At 40.6% G+C, this 21530-nt stretch overlaps 1 protein-coding gene across 5 annotated transcripts in view; it reads left to right on the forward strand.

Moving 5' to 3' along the window:
- Positions 1 to 21530, forward strand: part of Dnai4 (dynein axonemal intermediate chain 4) — a 74812-nt gene that overhangs the window by 3759 nt on the left and 49523 nt on the right. For 4 of the 5 annotated variants that reach the window (XM_048453206.3, XM_048453209.3, XM_048453208.3 and 1 more), the window contains exon 2: positions 19079 to 19256. The exons of the other annotated variant lie outside the window; for it this stretch is intronic. In XM_048453206.3, the coding sequence (XP_048309163.3) occupies positions 19079 to 19256 (178 nt within the window). The remainder of the gene's footprint in view (positions 1 to 19078; positions 19257 to 21530) is intronic. 5 annotated transcript variants of the gene reach the window in all.

The raw sequence follows: 21530 nt of genomic DNA on the forward strand, positions 1-21530 counted from the left end.
TTAGGTCAGGTTTCTTATTAGTCCTTGTAACTTATATTAATCCATTATCATTATCTATGTTAGCCACACGGCTCAGTACCTTTTCCAGTGTGACAGCTCACATGTTGCCTCTTTGGTGGTGTGGACAGGAATGGCAGAGGGAGCTTCCTGCTTCCCAGAGTATTCCTGTCCTCATCGCCCCGCCTCTACTTCCTGTCTGGTTGACCCACCTATACTTCCTTCCTGGCCAATCAGCATTTTATTAAAATATGATTGACAGAATACAGACAATTCTCCCGTATCATTTCCTTCTTTTTTTTTTTTTAACAAAGGAAAATATCCATAGTCCATTTGTTGGGAATGTGGGCGTAGTATTTCAGGCTACTTCCTGCTGGTTGGGGGCACTGGTAATCTTATGGAGACCTAAAGAAAATTTAGAGTTATAATCAAGTCCTGACTGGAGTATCCTGTGAGTCTTGATCATCTCAGGCAACAGTCTTGAATCTGTTCTGGATGTAGAACTCAGACATCTGGGCCATCTGTTCCTACCGGAGATTTCTCGGGTGGTCTCTCTTGGTCAAACTGGATTTTTCTTAACTCAGAATGAATCCACAGCCTCTCATTTTCTGTGGAAACAAAAGCAAAATCTCTTCTCCAAAGTAACATACCTTTTGACTTCAGTTTTGAAGCCAAGGTATTTTCAAAATACCTATCTTGGATTAATTCAGCAACATTTATAAGCAAATATCTTTTAGCAGCTGTTGCTCCTTGCTCAGCATTCAAACAATTTAAAGAGAGCATAATAGGATACAGTATCAAGATTCTCTGTATATTTTCCATCTTTACGTGGCTTTATTTCAACATCTATTTCTTTTATTTTTACTTTTAACTTTTGGCTTTTTGAGACAGGTTCTCTGTAACTCTGTAGACCAGGCTGTCCTTGAACTCACAGAGCTCTGTGCTGGGATTAAAGGTGTATACTACCACACCTTGAACTCAGAGATCTGTCTGTCTCTGCCTCCCAGGCATTGGGTTTAAAGGTGTGTGCTACCACACCTTGAAGTCACAGAGGTCAACATACCTCTGCCTCCCAGGCATTGGGATTAAAGGTGTGTACCATCACACCCTATTTCTCCCTTTCTTTCTTTTTTATTTTTAATGACTTTAACCTTTAGCCTGCATATATTTTTAACACACTGTAAACCATTTAGAGGTTTTCTTCCTCTTTGAATCTCTCTTTACTGTATACCTCTCTTTTTCTGACCTCATGAATCTTTAATTTGCTAAGCAATATGGACAGCCGTGGCTTTGACCGCTGGATATAGCCCATTCCTTAGCTTTCCAGCCTCATTGGCAGAGGTACCGGCTGTAGCCACGTTTATCTCCACAACTTTGTGGCGTTTCAAGGTCCTTGCCAGCAAACAAGCTGCAGCTTGCTTGAAAGAGTCAGAGTTTGTCCTGGTAGGACAGCCCAGAAAGCCAGCTTTTTAAAACAGCAGCACAGTTTTTTTCCTGCTACAGCTGAAAGCTGAAAAGCATGCATTCAGTTTTTCACCAACACCGTTTAAGTGTTTCGTGGCAGTACCTCTTAATGAGCTACAGAGTTTTGCAGCTAAAGCTGAGTCAGGAATCCCCTCTTAGATGAGAGCATTTGCTTGCTTCTAGCAAGCAAAGCAGACCCGAGAAATTGCTGCCACCAAAAAAACATGCTTTATTCTTTCCCAAGCTTTCTCAGGCTTTCTGTGGATTCAGTTATCCACGTGGGCGCCATCTGTAGCAAGGAGCTGCAGGCTGCTTTTCGTCCCGCCCAGCTCCTGGCCGCCTGACTAGCTTTGCCCCCGAAATAATTACATGGAAACTGTATTCTTTTAAACAGTGCCTGGCCCATTATCTCTAGAGAGTTAGTTACTGGCTAACACTCATTTCTTGATTAACCCATTTCTAATAATCTGTGTAGCATCATGAGGTGGTGGCTTCCCGGAAAAGATTCAGCTCGTCTGACCTGGTGGCTGACTCCATGGCGTCTGCCTCATTGCCCTCTTCCCAGCATTCTATTCTGTTTACTCCGCCTACCTAATTTTCTGTCCTATCAAAGGGCCAAGGCAGTCTCTTTATTAACCAGTGAAAATAACACATAACAGAAGGCCCACCTACATCAGCCATCAAATCCCCAGGGCAGTGGGGTCCCTGATTCTCATGGGTTCCCAGTTGGGTAGACAGGCCCCATATGGAGGTATCTGCCTTGGTCTGGCCTATATGCTGCAGATACAGCACTAGGTAGGACCATAAACTTACCCTACAGCAGCAAGACCACAGTGCTGCAGGCTTTATTATTCTACTGAGGGTCCCAGAGAGAGGACTGCTGGGGAGGGAGACTGCTCAGATGGTCACAACAGGAGCCTGTCACTTCTTTGTCCTAACCTGTAGAACGCTGGGGAAACCTGCTCTTCATTTCTATCCTGGAGGGGCAACTAGAGGATCTCTGGTCTAACGCGTTACTCGTCTGCTCTTGCGTGTTAGCCACTTGTTCCATTAGCACCCCGAGTGTTTATTTCAAATTCATAGTTTTGACAATTCCAAAATACCTGCCATATCTGAGTCTGTTTCTGTGTTTTGACTCTTCACACGTACTATTGCCTTTCAAATATGTCCTACATATTTTGTGTTGTTGAGAGTGAGTGGTATCATATTGAATTTGTACAATTAGTAATTAAGCTGTATTTACTCTTTGCTGAAGGTGCCAAATGATTAAGGCTTGGGTGTCCTCTAGTGTCCTAGTTTTGATCTAGAGTGTGTGTGTGTTTTAGGTTTACCTCAGAGTCTTCCTGAATTGTGAGCTTCACAGTTATTTTATACTTGATTATGTTACAGAAGCCCTCCTGTTGTGTAAGATGTCCTGGGGAGAGACTGCTTATGGAGTTTGGTCTCCTACTGAGCTCTTGTCCTTGAAGTCCCTCCACTTGTCAAATGCTGGAATTGCAAGTGTGCACCACCATGTTTGTTTCTCAGCCCCTTTCCCCACATTTGGTGAGACAAGATGGCAAAGCAGGGCCAGAATTAGGTTACTTCCTCTTCCTGTGTCTGTTAGGCCTTGGTAGACTCAAATTGCTTCCTTCAGTTCTGGTAACATGGAACTCTGTAAGGATACGTGCCTGCTAAGAACAGGGTTTCCCGGGTGTTTTAAGAACATTACTTTTCACTGGGTTTATGGAGGTCAAATGAAAGTGAGCTGGCTCCCAGAGGTTTTATCCTTTAAGCTGAAGTCTGTGCTTATTCTTCAGTAACCAGCCAATGTCATTTACGTTTTCTGACCTCCGATCGGCTCCAGTGTCAGTTCTCTTCAACTGTGACCTCTTTCTCTGCATTTCCAGTTTCCAGGGCACTTGTTAGCCCTGTGATCTCCATTGTCTGATGGAACTGAAAAGAAAGGGTAGTTTCAGTCTTTCTGTGAGATGAGAAATTATGACTTTCAAGGTCTTTACATGTTGGAGTGGAAACCGGAAGTAAGTCTATTCGTTCTTTAGTTTTTGTCTTCATTGTGGTGTAGAAACCACCAAAGGCTCTACAACCAGTGTCTCAGTGCAGAAAGCGCTAAAAACTTGGGGCAGGTAGCCTAATTGGTGAAGTACTTGCTTAGTGTTCGTGAGATCCTGGCCCTGGTCCCCAGCACCACATAAACCAGGCATAATGATGCTCACTAGTAATTCCAGCACTTGGGAGCTAAATGCAGGAAGCTTTGAGGGTCATCCTCATCTTTATGGGGAGTTTGAGGCCAGCTAAGACTGGAGATTTTGGCTTTTCTTTTTAATGTTATGGCTTTTTTTTTTTAATTTTTAAAAAATTTTTAATTAAATTTTTTTTAAAGTCACACTTGCTAGGCATTGTGCCATATACCTTTAATCCCAGCATTTGAGAGATAAGTGGATCTTTGAAAACTTAAGCCCAGCCTTGTCTACACAGTGAGTTTCAGAATAGCCAGAGCTACATTGTGATTCCCTCCCTGTCTCAAAAAAAAAAAAAAAAAAGGGAAGAAAGAAAGAAAAAAATTAGGTAAAATCACAAATTTGGTGTGGTTTCTAAATTTTCTTTACCCTGAACCTCACTGGTCACTTGGAATCTGTGGGTGTTTACCTAAAATGGCATCTCTGTGCACATCTGTCACTGGTCACTTAGCATCACTGCCTTTCTTTCCCTTTGAAATCCACATTACCACATTACTCTGCTTTCTTCAACTATTGGCAGGTCGCCCCACCAGGCAGCTGCCACCTGTAACACCTAAACTCCTTATTCTGCTTTAGAAGTAAAAACTGTAGTCCAAGAGTGGTATTGCTGGTCTTGAGGTAAATTGATACCCAATTTTCTGAGAAAATTGATTTTCAAAGTGACTGTACAAGTTTGCATTCTCACAGCAGTGGAGGAGTGGTCCCCTTACTCTGCATCCTCTCTAGCATAAGTTGTCATCAGTGTTTTTTATCTTGACCATTCTGATAGGTGTAAGATGGAATCTCAGAGTTGATTTGATTTGCATTTCTCCCATGACTAAGGATGTTGAACATTTTCTTAAATGTTTTTTGGTCATTTGATATTATTTCTCTGTTGAGAAGTCTCTGTTTAGCTTTCCACCTAATTTTTTATTGGATTATTTGGTATTTTGATGTATAGTTTCTTGAGTCCGTTGTATAATATGGAGATCAGTCCTCTGACAGGTGTGGAGTTGGGGAAGATCTTTTTTTATTTTTACATTTTTTTTTTATTGCACACATGTGTTTAATTTAGTTCTCCCAGCAGGTAAAACAGGCATTTTCCCAACCCTCTTAACCACCTGTCCCACTAAGTGTCTGATCTGCTTATGAACTTAGTGATAGCCCCTAACCCAGGGAGGGCTGCGGAGGCCACGCCCACACCACACCCTAGCATAAACTGGGCTGCTCCAGACAAAGAAGGCCCTGCAAACCAGTCACTGCTTCCGTTTTATTTAGAAAGGATGTGTCCCGAGGGTCTCTTGAATGCATTCATTTGCCTCAGGGCATCTTGAGGTATCAAGAATTCCAGTCTTCCACGATCTTCAAATGGCCACTCTCTACTCTGGGCCCTGTAGTCTTATGTGCATGCCCACACTATCATTTGATTTCTTCTTCAACACAACCTCTTCTGCCCGCCTCTGGCTGAAGAACGCCAGGGCCAAGGTAAGCATGCCATTGAGTCCGATAATGTGCTTGCTCAGGTCCAGGTACCTCAGCTTCTTGTGCTTACAGAGCATGGATGCCAGAGCATGGCATGAGGCAGAGGTGAACCAACAGTGTTCCGGCTCCAGAACCAGCAAGCTGCAGTCGGCACCTACCAGAGAGCTACAGAGTAGGATGACCCCGCCATCCATCCGCCTATTGAAACTCAGGACCAGACTTTGCAGGCTTTGATTGTTCTTGAAAGATGACATCATATATTTACAGCATGCTGAAGTCAAAGAACACTGTCTCAGCACCAGTCTTGCAAAGGACACATGAAATGTCCCAGAGCACTCCAGATATGCTTGAGCCTTCTCTGCCAGGCTCAGGTGGGTCAGCATCTTACTGTGCCTCAGAGAGGAGGCGATTTCTTCTCAGGAGGCCTCAGCGAGGTTACAATTCTCCAGCATCAGTTCCCTGAGGTAAATCAGCAGCAGGTACTTCACCCCAAAAATATCTGGGGAGCTTGCTCTCAGTAACAGAGTCTTCAGGTTCATGTTCTTTGAAGACTGCTGGTAAGCTGAATCCAGTCTCTAAAGGTGGCCTCACAGGTCTTTAACTGTAACCTTTGCACTTTACACTGGGGCTTCTTCAGGGTGGTGGCGACTCCTGTATGAACGGGGCCTACACGATGCTGTCACCGTCAGCACCTTCAGATCTTTATTTGCTTCAAACACGGAGTAGGTATCTTGTCACCAGCTGAAGGCGATCTTATTCTCTCTCAGCTGAGTGCCCTGGAAATGATCTGCTGAGTCGGGCGAAAGCTCCTGGTGGAAGGCTCTCCACAGAGTCAGTTCTACTTTCTCCAAACCTTGACAGCACCTAAGGCAAAACGCAGACAGCTGAAGGTCCTTCAGGCTCCTGAGTTTCAAAGAGACTTTCTGGTAGCTTTCCTGGTCACTGCAGACAAAGCTCTTCTCCACGGTTTTGGTCAGGCAAGGGAAGAGCTGTGAGTAGTCAGAGCATCCATAGTCATTCTAATGGGTTATCCTGCTCATGGCTTCAATTTGTTACCCAAGGCTATTCTGCACTTGACGGACCTCATCACGATACCAGCACATGCTTCATTTAAAAGACCAAATAAGAAAAGCCCCATCTGTGTCTCACAGCTTTCTCTTGCTCTCAACATTGCGATCAGATCCTGGATGTTCACTTGGCTCAGTGGGTGATAATATACAATTCTTTCGGGGGAAAGGAGAACATAAAACAGGGCACCAAAAAACTCCTGGAAGCTAAACAAGGCAAACACGTAACGGTCTCCTTGGTCTTCTAGCTTTCGAAGAATGTTCACTTGAAGAAAAGTGTCTATGGTGACCTCATCCACCTTGACATGCTGAACGTCCGTCTTATCAAACACACTCTTCAGGTCCCATACACCCTGGGCAGCCAGACGGCACACACCTTCCAATTGCTTTTGGTAATTATTGCTGGAAAGTGTCTTACATATGGTTGGGAACAGTGTAGCCAGATACAACAGTGTACACAGTGTACACAGATGTGGCATTTGAACAAGCCTTTGTGAGATTTGCCATTTTCTGCATTAGTTTTCTTAGACAATGGCACACTATCCAGCACACCACAGGCACCCAACACATGGACAAGAGAATGGTGTTTTTCATGGCAAAATCCACAACTTGATTCCTTATCATTTTGCCTCTGAAATACGACCTGATATAGTCGAGTGTTTCAGTCCTCATAAATCCAGTCAGGGTGACATGGGAGGGGCGCTTGACTAAGAGTTCAACTCCTCTCCAGGAGGTTGGTCTCACCATGATCAGGAGTGTGGCTTCTGGAAGCGTCCTTTTGCTTAACAAACTCCTCAGGAGAACAGACCTAGGCAACTTCTGATTCCAGTCTTCCACCAGGTCAGCTGATATTGTGATGAGGGAAAATGTGAGCTCAAAGCCATCCAACAGGAGCAGAAGTTGATCTGGTCTGGATAGAATCTTAGATACAAGAGCCTGAGATACAAGATACAAGATACAAGCTCTTGGCCCTCAATCAGCCCTGAGAAGCTGTACTCTCCCACCCAGTTCAGTTCCCGGCAGTGGAAACAGAAAGCATACTTGAGTTTGTGCACATTGAACTCGTTGTGCGCCCACATCAGCCTCATCTTTCTGGCCAGCATTATTTTTCCAATACCAGGAATTCCATGGATGACCACTATCTTAGGCTGTCTCCCCTGGGGACTCCTGGGTAGAAAGACATGGCAAGATTGCCTCGTGGTTTCTCACATTGATGTGTTTCCAGGCCAGACGGTGCTGTCCCACACAGGGAGGCTCTTTTCCATCAGGTGCTGTCTGTACTCCCCATATTTTACCACATTCTTCTTTCGCCAGACTCAGCGGTGGCTTCCTTAGATGGAAGTCCTTTGGTTCCAAGGTAGGAAGAATGTCCTTTAACTCTTTCAGTAGCAGGGAACAAATTCTCTGGTTCATTTTCTGTAGGATTTCATGAGCCACATTCCAGGCCAGTGCTCCAGGAAGGGATTCTACTAGGAAATGAACCATCTCTGCCCAGTTGGCTCTGCTCAGCTGCTGCCAGGTGATGCTGAGAGAGTCCAGCAGGAACTTCTTATCCATCAACAGCTTCTTGAAGATTTGTAGCTTCGTCTTACTTAAATAACTCGTGTACACCATGACCCCATTATCACATGGGGAGGCAAGGGAGTGAGTGTGTGTCCAAGTTTGGGTAGAAGTAAGATCACTAGAGTTGGAAGGGGTGTTGAGGCCTAGGCGGGATCTGTGATTTACCTCACTCATCCTCATGCAAGGTGAACACTTCTCTGTCAGTGAAAGATACAACTGAGCAGGAGAGAACAAACAAGACCCCTGAAATGGAAGAGACTTCTAGGCTCCTTCTAGCAAAACACATCTTCCTAAGCAGATAGAACAAACATTTCTTGGCTCCTTCCCAATCCCTTACAGACTCTGATCTTTTCCCATTCTGTAGGCTGCCGTTTTGTCTTTTTGGTATATACCAAAGAATGTATACTCACACCACAAGGACATTTGCTCAGCTATGTTCATAGTAGCATTATTCATAGTAGCCAGAGCCTAGAAACAACCTAGCTGCCCCTCAACCGAAGAATGGATGCTCAGTGGTTAAAAAAAAAAAAAACAAAAAAACAATGGCATCTTGAAATTTGCGGGCAAATGGGCAGTACTAGAAAAAGCCATCCTGAGTGAGGGAAACCAGACCCAGAAAGACAAAAATATGTACTCACTCTTAAGTAACTAATAGACATAAAGCAAAGGACAACCAGCCCACAGGCCATAATCCCAGAGAATCTAGGTAGCAAAGAGGAGCCTAAGACAGACATGGATTTGCCTAGGAAGGGGGGAAAAAAAGACAAGAATTCCTGAGTAAATTGGGACCGTGAAGGGCAAGGGGGAAGCTGAGAGGGTAGGGAGGAGGGTGAAAGGGGAATGGAGAAAAATGTATGGCACATCCTATCCAAACAATTAAAATGGGAAGGATTTAATAAAAAATAAAGAAGTTAAAGCTACTCACTCTAGTTCTGTGAAGTATATATCTTAACTCAGTTTCCACAGAGGGAAAGACTTGGTTCAATTGATAAGTACCTACTAGCTATGGGATTAGTTTGGCATTTTTCTAATACAGCTTCATATATGTGTCTTGGAGTTTTAGTAAGAATTGAGTTACAAAATAATAGATATAAAGTTTTTGAGTTTATAAGCATCACTCAAGTCCTATCAACTCTGTCAGTCACTTTGAGAGTCACCAAATTTGTATATGTGTATGTTTGCATTTATGGTGTGTACAAGAATACTTGAATTCTTCTCCAATAAATGTTTTTATTCTTTAAGAAATTGGAGTGTATTTGATCACACCTCAACTCTTCTCATTCCCAGTTCAGCCTCCCTGTTCCCCTCAACTTTATGTCCTTTTAGTTTTTAGCTTAATAACCTGGTAATTTGTACTGTTCATACATTTCTGGATTTGGGGTCATCCACAGATTACAATTGGTATAGGAGCCACATACTTAAAGAAAACCCACTCTCATGCATATACAAATGAAGTCAGCTGTCCATAGCATCTCAGCTAGACTGTTGACTAGTTTGCTTTTTTTCAAGCAGCTATAGCTGCTCTAAGTTTATGAGTGCAGCAATCCTGTGATGTTCAGAAGGCACCATTTTGCTCCTGTCTCCCCTGTCTCTGGCTCTTACAGTCTTTCCACTTCCAATTGAGTCTCTGAGTCTTGGGGATGCTATGTGGTACAGATATCCAATTTTTGGCCGAACACTTGACAGTCACTTAATCTCTGCACTTGGACCAATTGTGAATTAACTGCCCTCCATTGCATGAAGAAACATCTCTGATGAAGTCTGAGGACATCACTTACCTTGGTTCAGGCCTGGTCCTTCCCATCACTTACATCCCAGTTCAACTATTAATGGAAGGCACGAGGAAGCAATCATAACAAAAACATGATAATGAGAGGACATATCCTTGTGGTAACTTCATTAAAACTGAAGTTATTTTCATCATTTAAGACTGTCAAGGAACTGGTGGTGGTGGCACACTCTCTTAATCCCAGCACTCAGTAGGCAGATGAATCTCTGAGTTCGAGGTCAGCCTGATCTACAGCGTGTGTTCTAGGATAGCTAAGGCTACACAGAGAGACCTTATCTCAATAAATAAATAAAGCGAAAGAAAGAAAAAGCGAAGACTGGAGAGATGGCTCAGAGGTTAAGAGCCTGCTCTTCCAAAGGTCCTGAGTTCAATTTCCAGCAATCACGTGGTGGCTCACAACCATCTGTATGGGGTCTGGTGCCCTCTTCTGGCCTGCAGGCATACACAAAGACAGAATATTGTATACATAATAAGTAAATAAATAAATAGAAAAGCGAGATAGACTATCAAGCAAGATATTGACCATCTTAAACATTTACTAAAAGATTTATTCATAAAAGGATTTTAAAAATATAGAAAGTGGGGCTGGAGAGATGACTCAGAAGAGTTCATGTTACTCCTACAGTGGACCCGGGCTCAGTTCCCAGCACCCACCTGGTGGCTCACAGCCATCCATCAGAGACTGATATGCTCTTGATCTTTCTTCTCATCTCTGTGAGTAGAAGGCACACATGAGGTACACATATATACATGGAGCCCCACACTCATAAAATAAATCTTAGAGAGAGAGAGAGAGAGAGAGAGAGAGAGAGAGAGAGAGAGAGAGCACTTCAAAATATGGGCCTGTATGTGTGCTGCTGGCCTGATGAGCTGAGTTCATTCCCAGGGACCCTATGTGATAGAAGGAAAACCAGCTGCGGTAAGTTGTCCTCTGGTCTCTGCAGGCAGGCCATGGTGTGCATATACACACACAATAAATAATTTCTTAATGAGGGAAATTGTCGCTTATTTGAAATACTCATTTGTTAATGCACCCAAAAGTGAGTATCACCCTGTTTTTCTGAGGTCCATGTAGATGTATGCCCAGAAGTTTGATATGAGAAGTACAGATTTAATTCCTAAAGCATGAAGTACCTGGTAGTCTTTTTCTCCAAGCAGAGTGGAATCTTAGATCTTTCCATGATAAAGTCATCTGCTTTTCTTCATCTTGGGAAAAATTCTTAGAACCATTTTTTAAAATTTTTTTTTAGTTGCCATATTTCCAAATCTCTTTTAACAGCACGTTAATCCTTTTATAGAAATAGTTCATATAGTTTTTACTTAATTTTTCATAGGACATAAGTACTTACTTTATAATGACAAAATGGATGTTTTCCAGAACGGACAGATCTTGGATGAGAGCCAAAGCTTTAGTTAATTTGAAGAATTAGTGTCATTCGTTTACTTAATAGACAAAATTTTATAAATAGATTAAAATATTGGTTTATTGAATTGAATTCCATGATCACTATGTAATTTAGCAGGACTCCCTCAAGAGGGACTGATTCTTTTAAAAAGAATTACCCTTACTGTTAAGGCAATGCCTATACAGCAAGTGAAAGCCTTACCCAATGGGAAAACAAAAATAGATCTAATCACAAATTTTAAGTGTCTCTTAGTAAAAGGAAAATAAAAATCATTTCTGCTCTAAATCTGTTCTTCTGAGATCATGACTAAGACAGTGCTTAAGAAACTTAATGTAGCAGAGCCAATCGTGTGGCCATTTATTGTCCTTTAACTGTAACAGCTTAGTTATAAGTGTGTTCATTTTCTATGAACCTTTCTGTAACCCACTAGTGCTCTGGGGCTGTCCCATTCACATTCTGAAATACCATCACTGTAAGACAAAATCATCACTCAGTACTTTCTCACAGGAAAGCATTTTTCCTCTGTCTTTCGCCTTAATCAAAAAATAAGGCTAAATTAAGGCTACTGACTTACCTGATTTCTCTGTCTTATTTCGTTTAAGGTAAATGTATTTAATGCGACAAGGGGGCTTGACACAGACTCCGTTCAGGGCTGCAGACATGATTCTTGTGCCAACAAATTTGCCCATTTTTTTTAAAGGTTTAAATCCTGGTGTAGCAGATACTTAGAAACTTTTTGTTTAAAATTGTTTACGTTTTATTTGGACTCATAAGACAACCAGAACAAGTTAAGTTTGGGACATTTTCCCTTACTTTCCAGCTAGCTGTATGCCTGCTACTTAGGGAGAGCTGAAAGCAGAGGGAGAGAGAAGCCATCCTCCTGTGCTATGAGTAGCAAGTCTCAAGTCTTTTTTAAGGCTATTATCCCTTTCAACAGCTGGGCAACCAAACTTGACAGGAAAATCAGAATGTCCCAACTAGGGCTGTTCAATTTTACACCTTAGCATAACCATCTTGGTTAAATCTCCTTTTTTGATCCTTGCCTTTACCCTAACTGCGGTCATGCCATGAACAGAAAGGCATTTGAGCTTATTTTAGCAGCTATAATTTATTTAAAAAATTGGAAGCTAATTGCGATCAAGTAAACGATAAGGACAATAAGCACACATAAGTAGCACATACATAATCGTACATAAATATGGATTTGAAAACCAGATCTTACGGCTTTCATTTAGATCAGCAGTTCTCAAACTGTGGGTTGTGACTTCTTTGAGGGTTGAACAACCCTTTCACAGGGGTCACATATCAGATATCCTGCATGTCCTATATTTGCATTATGATTTATAATCACAGATTACAGTTATGAAGTAGCAATGAAAATAATTTTATGGTTGGGGTCACCACAACATAAGAAACTGTATTCAAGAGTCACAGCATTAGGAAGGCTGAGAACTGCTGATTTGGATAATCATTTGTAATTCTTGGGGGCCTGGGGACTAACCATGAGTATTTCTCCCATAGTATTAAGTGATTATTAATTTCAAATCTGTACTTCTAAAAAGTGTGATTCCTAGTGTAAAGATGACAGCTGGGTTCTTCCAAACAAGAATGTGGCCTAATTATCAACAGAGTTTTAAAGCAGGTACCAGCACCTTGTTTATCAGATTACTTAGGCGGTCAGGGATTCAGCTCAATAGCAAGTCCAAGGCACTGGATTCTGTCCTCAGCTTATCAGTGGGCAAAAGGAGTACTTCTTTTCCCTTTAGCTCAAATTGCACAAAAAACCTTGAAAAAAATGTACATTGTGGATGTCACTGTTTGTTGCGACTATATCTCTAATTCACTATGAGAATTAGAGATTTAAAGATTTAAATTCATTTACTGTGTATAACAGCTTTCAAAAACTTTATAATTTGTATATTGATAATATTTCTGAAGAATTAAGCCATAGTATTTACCTAATTAAAAAGACTTTAAGATACATCACTTAGATACCCAAAGTATGTTTTAATATATAGTGATTTTGTGTCCTATTGTTTTTTACATTACCCATGATTATTACACAGATCAAATCCTTTCTCCTTTAGAACCTGTTTTGGAAAGAAATCTATTGAAGTCTGTATCTTAACATTAAAATATGTAGCTTAATGAAACTTATTTTAATATTCCAATGAATACTGTTTAAAATAAACAAAGGATTTTAAAGGCTTTTGAATCACTTAATAGACCCAAAAATACCATCTTAATAGATTTTAAGAAGTTCAGAGAACCCATGTTTATAAAGCAGTGTGTTTTTTATCCAGCCTTTTGATATATCACCAAAACACATTTACAAGTATACACATGTGGATTTTAGTTGAACATGATAAAAAAAATTCAGTGTGTATAAAATGTATAAAAATTTCAAGTGGCTACAGGTTTTGTTACTTCTTTGGGACATAAACATGTTGAAACAATTATAATCACAAATGACAAAATTTCATGAAATCTGGGTGAACCTAGTAAAAAGAAGGGAAGTTATATCTCCAGCTCCTTGATATGTAAGGAACTTAGTAGCCAAAACTGGAAGATGGAGTTTGTTGTTTGTTGCAAGGAGAGGGCTGCTTGTTCGTCCCGGCCGCCCAGCTAGCTTAGCCCCGAAATAACCATACAGAAACTGTATTAATTAAATCACTGCTTGGCCTATTAGCTCTAGTTTCTTGTTGGCTAATTCTTACATCTTAATTTAACCCATTTCTATTAATCTCTATATCACCACATGGCAGTGGCTTACCAGGAAAGGTTCAGCATGTCTGACTCTGGCGGCTCCATGGTGTTCCTCTGACTCTGCTTTCTTCCTCCCAGAATTATGGTCCATCTTCCCTGCCTACCTAAGTTCTCCCCTTATCAGGCCAAGGCAGTTTCTTTCTTTATTAACGAATACAAGCAACACATAGAAAGAATGACCGCCTACACCAGTTGTGTACCCTTAAGGCAATATCTTTTCTAATGTCAGGTGCCAAATAGCAGAAGGTGGAGGTGTGTCCGCACATGGGAAACCACCTTTCTTAGTGTAACTTTGGGCTAAAGCTGTTTAGTCTGAGTTTATAGTGAGGCTAAACTATATTCTGATGCTTGCTTATGTATCTGAAAAAGGGAAGGAAAGAAAAGAAATCTATGGGTCAAGTACTGTGCCCCGCCCAGTGCCCATCTGGAACATACTCTCTTTCTAGACCAGTCAAGTACTGTTTCCCAGCCAGTGCCCATCTGGTAGGTACATGCTCTCTTTCTAGATGAGGCAAGTTGACATGAAAGCCTGAAACTCCTTTTACCCAGTGGAAAAACAGCAATGGTTGGGAGAGGACAGAAAAGATGAAGCCGATGGCCATACTGATAAAAGTTGAACTGTTCTTTACGATTCTGACTTAGACGAGAAATCTAAAAGAGTAATAGGTAGGGGGAAAAAATGGAAGGGCCTAGTGATCGGGGGCCTGGAGATTGAACAGTAGGAAACTGTGATGTCTCATACACCTGTTTGAACAGTTAAAACTTTTTGATTTTGATATTTTGAGACAGGGCACATGTAGTCCAGGCTAATCTTGAACTCGCCAGCTTGCTATTCCTCTATTCTTCCTGCCTTCTCTTTTCAGGTTCTGGTCAACCATTGGGTAGTACAAGGTATATACTAAAAAGTCTTAGAGTCAGTAGTTTGAGAGAATATATTATTGTAATTCAGGTTGTCTCTATGCAGTAGGAGAACATGAGGCTGAATTATGGAACATGTAAAAGGAATAAAGAAGTGGACAGGGTTGGAAAAAGAACTTAGTGGTAGGGCATTTGATAGGGGGTGAGGCTCTGCTTTCAAACCCTAGCACTACAAAAAGTCTAACCCATCAATATTTTAGGAAATCAGGCTATAAAATGAAAAAAGGCTGTAGTAGGCAGAGGTCATCATCGTTAAAGGGAAATATTTTAAGTATAGGAGAAACCACAGCAGAGTTATATTCATGGCAGAATAAGATAGAGGAGTCTTAAGACTTGCTGAAAATCAGTTCCTGAAAAACAGTGCTAGATTCTAGAATATGGATAAAATTTAGTTTCAGATGGAACAGCAACAACTTTCCAAACATTTATTTTGTGCTCGTGTGTGTGCATGTATGTGTGCGCATAAGCAAGTGTACATGTGTGTGCTTGTGGCTCTCTCCTTTAAATCCAAGCATGTGGTCAAAAGAAAAATTCAGTTTCTGTCTCATATCAGAAGAGCCACCTGGTATGAGACAGAAGAAAACCAAAAATCTGGGGACTGTTGTTGTCAATACTCTCTTATCTTCCCCTCCCCCACAAATTTCTGCTTCTCCCAGTGCCTATTTTCATCTCTTTGTTACCTTTCTTAAGATGAGTAAATATCAAAAGTTTTAACTTTCCATTTTAATATTAATAATGTTTAAATTCTCCACAGTGAACAATAAATTTTCTTACAGTAATCTCTGAAGTATCCAGAAAGAAGATTGGGCCCTACAACAACGATTCTCCCTGGTTCCTACGATGCCATTGGCCTGATAAACGCCGCTCAAAGATTGGTTTTGGGTTACAAACTGCTCAAGATGATTCCAACTTGCCTAGCTGAGATGGTGCACCTTCTTACAACACTCTGGCTAGAACTTCAAATAAGAACTTAAAAAAAAAAAAACCCTACCGACTACTCAGAGACTGTTTACAGTTGTTACAGACAGTACTCTTGAGACTTTACATTCATTTTAGCTTTCACAGGATCCCATAGAAATGCCATCGCCTCCCTCCCCCGACAGCTGGAAGTAATTCTACAAAACAACGTCCCTCTCCCAACAGATTTTGTCTTCTTAGGGTTATGAATAACTGTCATCTGTTAGGGGTTAGTATAGGGTTGGAGGTTGAATATGAAGTTTAGGCTCAGATGTGTCTTTTTGGAAAAGAAAAATAGAGGAATGGATGGGATGGGATATAGGTAGATTAATGTACCTACTTGTGAATTATTATAGACAATTTACATTGGTATAGATTCTTGTATATTGATACATATGTAAAATTATCTTTTATTTTTGTCTAAGACAATTTGTATATTGATACAAATTCAAATTGTATTTGTTGCATTGTGTATGTTCCTATTTCTCTTTACAATATTTGTACACAGATGTAAACTTATTTTGTCATTTTCTACCTCTGCTTAATATATTTTGTATATTGATGCAATTTAAGGATATCTTTGTCATATTGCACTATACATTTTTACTTCCGATGAAGATATTTTTATATTTATACAATCTCGAGGTCATTGTCCTCATGCTGCACACCTGCTTAAAGATTGTTTACATTCTTATATAAAGCCCAAGTCTTTCAGATACACAGGTTATTTAAGAATTACAGATTAATAGTCACCCATGTTTGTCATCCTTTAAGTTATGTTAGTCAGATTCTCTGGATGCTCAGAGATGTACTCTGCATAAATACGCAATCTTAAAATACATCAAAGAACTGTTGAATACGGCATTTAAATAACTCAGGATTCCGTTGACATGAGACACAATTGCTCCTGGCAGCACGGACCTATTCCCGAGAGAATGTTGGACACCACAGACACTCCACTGGAGTTTGTTTTCTTCTTGGCAGTGCCGGCCTTTGGGCAAAGGACTGCCCTTGCCTCGACTGCTGACAGTATGCATGCTTTCCAAATGGCACAAGCAGAATACCCCAGCAAAGTGACTGCTGAAACTTTCCAAGACAGGGCAGAGCAGTCTTGAAATTTCCTGTTTCTGAAAATGGTCTGTCAGATACTCTAGGCCTTAGCTGAAGTTGGTTGCCCCAATGTTGAAAATGAGACTTTGAGTGACTGTCCAGGTGTCCAGCTGCTTCTGTCATTTCTTGCACCTTTTGGAAGTTGCTTGCTCGCACTTCTGCTTACTCAGGTATATTATTTTTCTTCTCAGGTCTTTGATGGGGTTGAAGACTAGACAGTCACAGCTACTTTCCTCTCATAACTTAGATAAGACATTTTAAGTTCCAGACTTAGAGTCCCCAGGATAGGACATCTACTGAGATAATCTGTTATTTGCTAATTTCCTTAGACTGGACATTTAGCATGTGTTTCTTGCTTGATGTTGTTCATGTTGGTTATAGTTCTATTTTTGTGTAAGTTTTTGCTTTTTCTTCCTCCCGGACAATACATAATATTTGTTATTATTGTATATACCTTTTTATTATGTTTAGAACCCTCTTATTTAGACAAAAGGGGGAACTGTTGTGGGAACCCACTCAGCCAATTAACTTTTGGGGGACTCTGGCTCTTTGGGCATGGTCTAAGGTGCTACATGTCTACTGATAAGATGCAAAAGAAAGCATGTTCAGTCTCTTGCTCTGGCTCTTGCTTAACATGAGGGGAGACCCAGGATGTTGGAGAGACAGCGCAGAATCAGGGATGGCATCTGCCCTTTTCTGTATTGTGAGTTCGTCCTTTTCCATTGCAGACACTTAATAAATCAGTTTTATTGAACTCAGTGTGATGAAATAGTATGTTCCTGTGAATGTCGGAAGAGGAGAGCATTGGGTTTCCTTGAACTAGAGTTATAGGTAGTTATGAACTACCTTGTGGGTGCTAGGAACTGAGTTCTGGTCCTTCAAGAACAGTAAGTGCTCTTAGCCACTAAGCCATCTCTCCAGCCTCCATAGAATGGCAACTGTTGTGGAAAGGGAAAATGTGTAAGGATGAATTCAGAGGAGTCTATGGGAAACAAGAGAATTCTTTAAAGATAGTAGAGATGTTACAAAGCAGTTTTTATAGGACTTGTATTTTTATTTCTGATTTTGGTGGTAAAGTTCTTCCTTTCGAAGGAAAGGAAGGCATCCAGGGTAGGGCACTCAAATGAATACAAATTCAAATATTTATTCAATGCATATAACAGGCCAGTGTGCTAGGCACTGGGGATATAATGGAGGAGATAAAATTCCCACGCTGAATATGCTTGTGCTCTGTGGAAGAGTGCAAAACAGCATCTAAACCCAAACAGTGTTGGGTGGTATGAAAAGAAGTAAAGCAGGAAAACTACATCACTGTCCAGTTTTGCTTTTTTTTTTTTTTAAAAAAAAGCCAAAATTGCTTCCTTTGAAAGTATTTACTTTTTAGAATCTAATTAAATATCATAGAAACTTTCAATACAAAGAGTTAGAATGGTAAAGCATAGAGGTTGGGCCTAACTTGGGAATCTGTGAACTAAATCCAGTAGCACGATAATACAGTCCTTAAATATTTTACTCTAATTTCCTAGTTTAAAATTGTGTAATTTGTTCAAAAAGAAATGGGGTACCTCCCCCCTGCTTTATTGCTCATGTTTAACTTTGCCTGCTTCCCTGCACTGTACGCCACTGTACACTGACAGGCATTTTGGCAGGTACTTCCCAAGCTAAATTTGTGAAGTCCTCATAATGACCTGTGGACCCTGTTTTATGAACAAGAAAACTAAGACCCAGAGAAGAAGTCAGTATGGCTTTTGCATCTTTCCGTTTGAATCAAATCTCCTATCTCATGCTTTCCTTTAAGCCTCTCCATCTTTATATAATTTTTAAAATGTGTTTTCATTTTTATTGTGTGTGAGTGTGAATTGGCACATAAATGAGAGTGACCATACATGTGGGGGTCAGAGGACAGCTTTGGGGACTTGGCTGTCTCTAGTCTTGACTTGGAGGTGGATTCTCTAACTGTTCCTGCTGCACCACCTACTCTAGGTTAGCTGGCGAGATTCCGAATGGCACTTCTGTCTCCATATCTAACTCTTTACATGGGCTTCGGGGATTGAACTCATGTCACCAGGCTTGTGCCACAGTCACCTTTACCCACAGAAGCATCCTAATGGCCCTATGTCTTTTTACATAAAGTGGTGTTAGTTCTAACCCTGTAGAGTAGCTTCAGAAATGACTGTACACGTAAACTCTAGAAATGTGCTGACAGAAGAGGTGTCAGGTAGCAATTGCTGCGTGGTACTTGTTTGGCTTCTTTGTACTTCTAAATGAAAGTCTACTTTTGCTCTAATTTGAATTTTCTTTTCAATTCTGGGTCCTCTGTCTTTTGTTTTCCTTGTCCAGGAGCCCCAGCGCACAAACAAGGAAGTCTATTAGCTTTGGTAGCCCGTCAAAAGCAAATTTAGGGAAAGGATATGCTGGCGCCACCCAAAGCAGAATGGGCATGTCGAGAACTATGGTTTCTGTTCCTGAGATAAAGCCAGCAGAAAAGTTGACTATTTCTGGCACTAAGACAATACAGGTAACTTTCCTTTGTCCAAAGTATTTTTGCTGCGCTTAATTATTTAATTTGTGGGTACACGTGTGTGAGCATGTATGTACACCCTGGCACATGTGTGGAGGTCTGAAGACAACTCGGAAGAGCTGTTTCTCCCACTTTGTGGGTCCTTGAGACCAAACTCAGATCATCAGACTCGGTGGCAAACACCCTTATCCCCAGGGACATCCTGCTGGCCCCACAGGTGACTTTTCTTTTTGAATTCTGAGTTTTGTGGGCTTTTAAAAAGGTTTCTTTATTTAAAGTTATGTGTGTGGAGGTATGTACACATGAGTGTAGGTACCTCCCAAAGAGGGCATCGCATTTTCAGGAGCTAAAATTATGGGCAGTTGTGAGCTGCCTGATGTGGGTTCTGGGGACTAAATTCTGGAACAGTAGTACATGCTCTTAACTTCTCTGAGCCAGCTGTCCAGCCCCTGAGTTTATTTCTAAATAACTCTGTAATCTCCCTCCTCTTGGCAGCTGTCAAGAGTTACAGCTTGACTGGACTGTTGTTTTTCTCTCAAACACCAGTAAAATTGTTCTTGAGTTCCAGTGTGTGCCCGGGTGAATGTGTGATGGTCAGAGGACAACCCAGAGTTGGCTCCCCTCTTCCAAAAAAAAAAAAAAAAATGTTGTGGCTCAGCTGCTCCACATGTGCAAATGCCTGAGAATGTATCGGAAGACACCTCTACACAAATGTTTGCTGAAGCGTATTCACTGAGCCAAAACCTGGAAGCAGTTCATCGTGTTTATTAAAAGTAAAACTGATAAAATACCGTGTAATAGTTGAGTGCATTACTTTATCACCACAGTAAATGAATGAACAACTTTACACAGCTACACTTGGGAAAATAAAAACATTGCCAGACAAAGGGTGTCAGCTATAATGCAATATATGACTGTAACATTTCAAAAATAAAGGGAGTCTCCTTAACCCACATGAGAAATACTAAGTGTTTTCAAAAATCTGGAGAAATTAGACCTTTTGTCTCTGCTGATGGAACCACATCAAAGCTCATCTTAAAAGTGAGCATGCACATCCTCTATACCCAGAGTTCCAACAAAGATTCATAAAGGTCAACGTATCATTTGCAATGATATTTATAGCAACACTGTTTGATGGCTTTTACTTACTGCATGTGTGTGTGCATATGTGAGCCAGGGCACACACAATGAAGGACAGCTTGCCAGGGTCTATTCTCCTCTTCTACCGTGTGGATCCTCAGGGTCCACTCCAGAGCATCAGCATGACAAAGAGTATCTGTACCCACTACACTGTTTCACTAGTCCAGAGCACTATTTAAAGGCCAAAACTGCTGGGCAGTGGTGGCGCACACCTTTAATTTCAGCACTTGGGAGGCAGAGACAGGCAGAGCTCTTTGAGATTCAGACTGACTTAGTCTACAGAAGAGTGGGTTCCAGGACAACCAGGCCTACACAGAGAAAACCTGTCTCAAAAAAAAAGAAAAAGAAAGAAAGAAAGAAAGATAGAGAAAGAAAAAAAAGAAAGAGAGAGAGAGAGCGCAAACTGGAAAATACACAAATGCCTGTGATAGATAAATAAAACATGATATAGTCATACAGTGGAATACTATGTAATAATGAAATGAATGATCTGTGGCTGTAGTCAGTAATGCAAATGAATCTTACTTGCATAATAGTGAACAAAAAAAACCAGTATTAAAGATGATTTTTTTTTATACAACTTCATCAAAGTAAAGCTTACAGGCTAAGCTAGTATGTGATGTCAAAGTAAGTAATTACTACTTTGGATGGAAGATACTAGTTCTCCTGAAAGAAACTTCTGGTAAATTTCTGTCCTAAATCTGTTGAATTTTTGTATTGAATACAACAGTGCTGTTTGGCTAGAGAATTCACTAGGTTGTAAAATCCATGCATACTTTGTGTATATTTTATGGAAATAAAAATAAACTATTAAAGATACTTAACAGAGCTATGAACAGGAAGAAGGAAATGGATTGTGAATGTGAATTAATTAGTTATTGTCTGTGAAAAGAAAGGAGTAGCTGGGGGGCAGTGGCTACCAGTGTTTTACTTTTTTTTAATCACATTTTTATATTTTTCTATAACTATAAAATCAAATTTTATAATTGAAGGGAATAAAAGAGACCAAAATATATAATAAATAAATTAGTAAATATTAGTAGAAGACTGTTAGAATATTTAAAGTATCTTTTGCTTGACTATTTCAGTAAATCAACAGGATGCATGCACACTTAAAATCATTAGCCATCG

Source organism: Myodes glareolus, chromosome 3 (assembly GCF_982192425.1).
Source record: "Myodes glareolus chromosome 3, mMyoGla1.1, whole genome shotgun sequence".
NCBI classification, from domain to species: Eukaryota; Metazoa; Chordata; class Mammalia; order Rodentia; family Cricetidae; genus Myodes; species Myodes glareolus.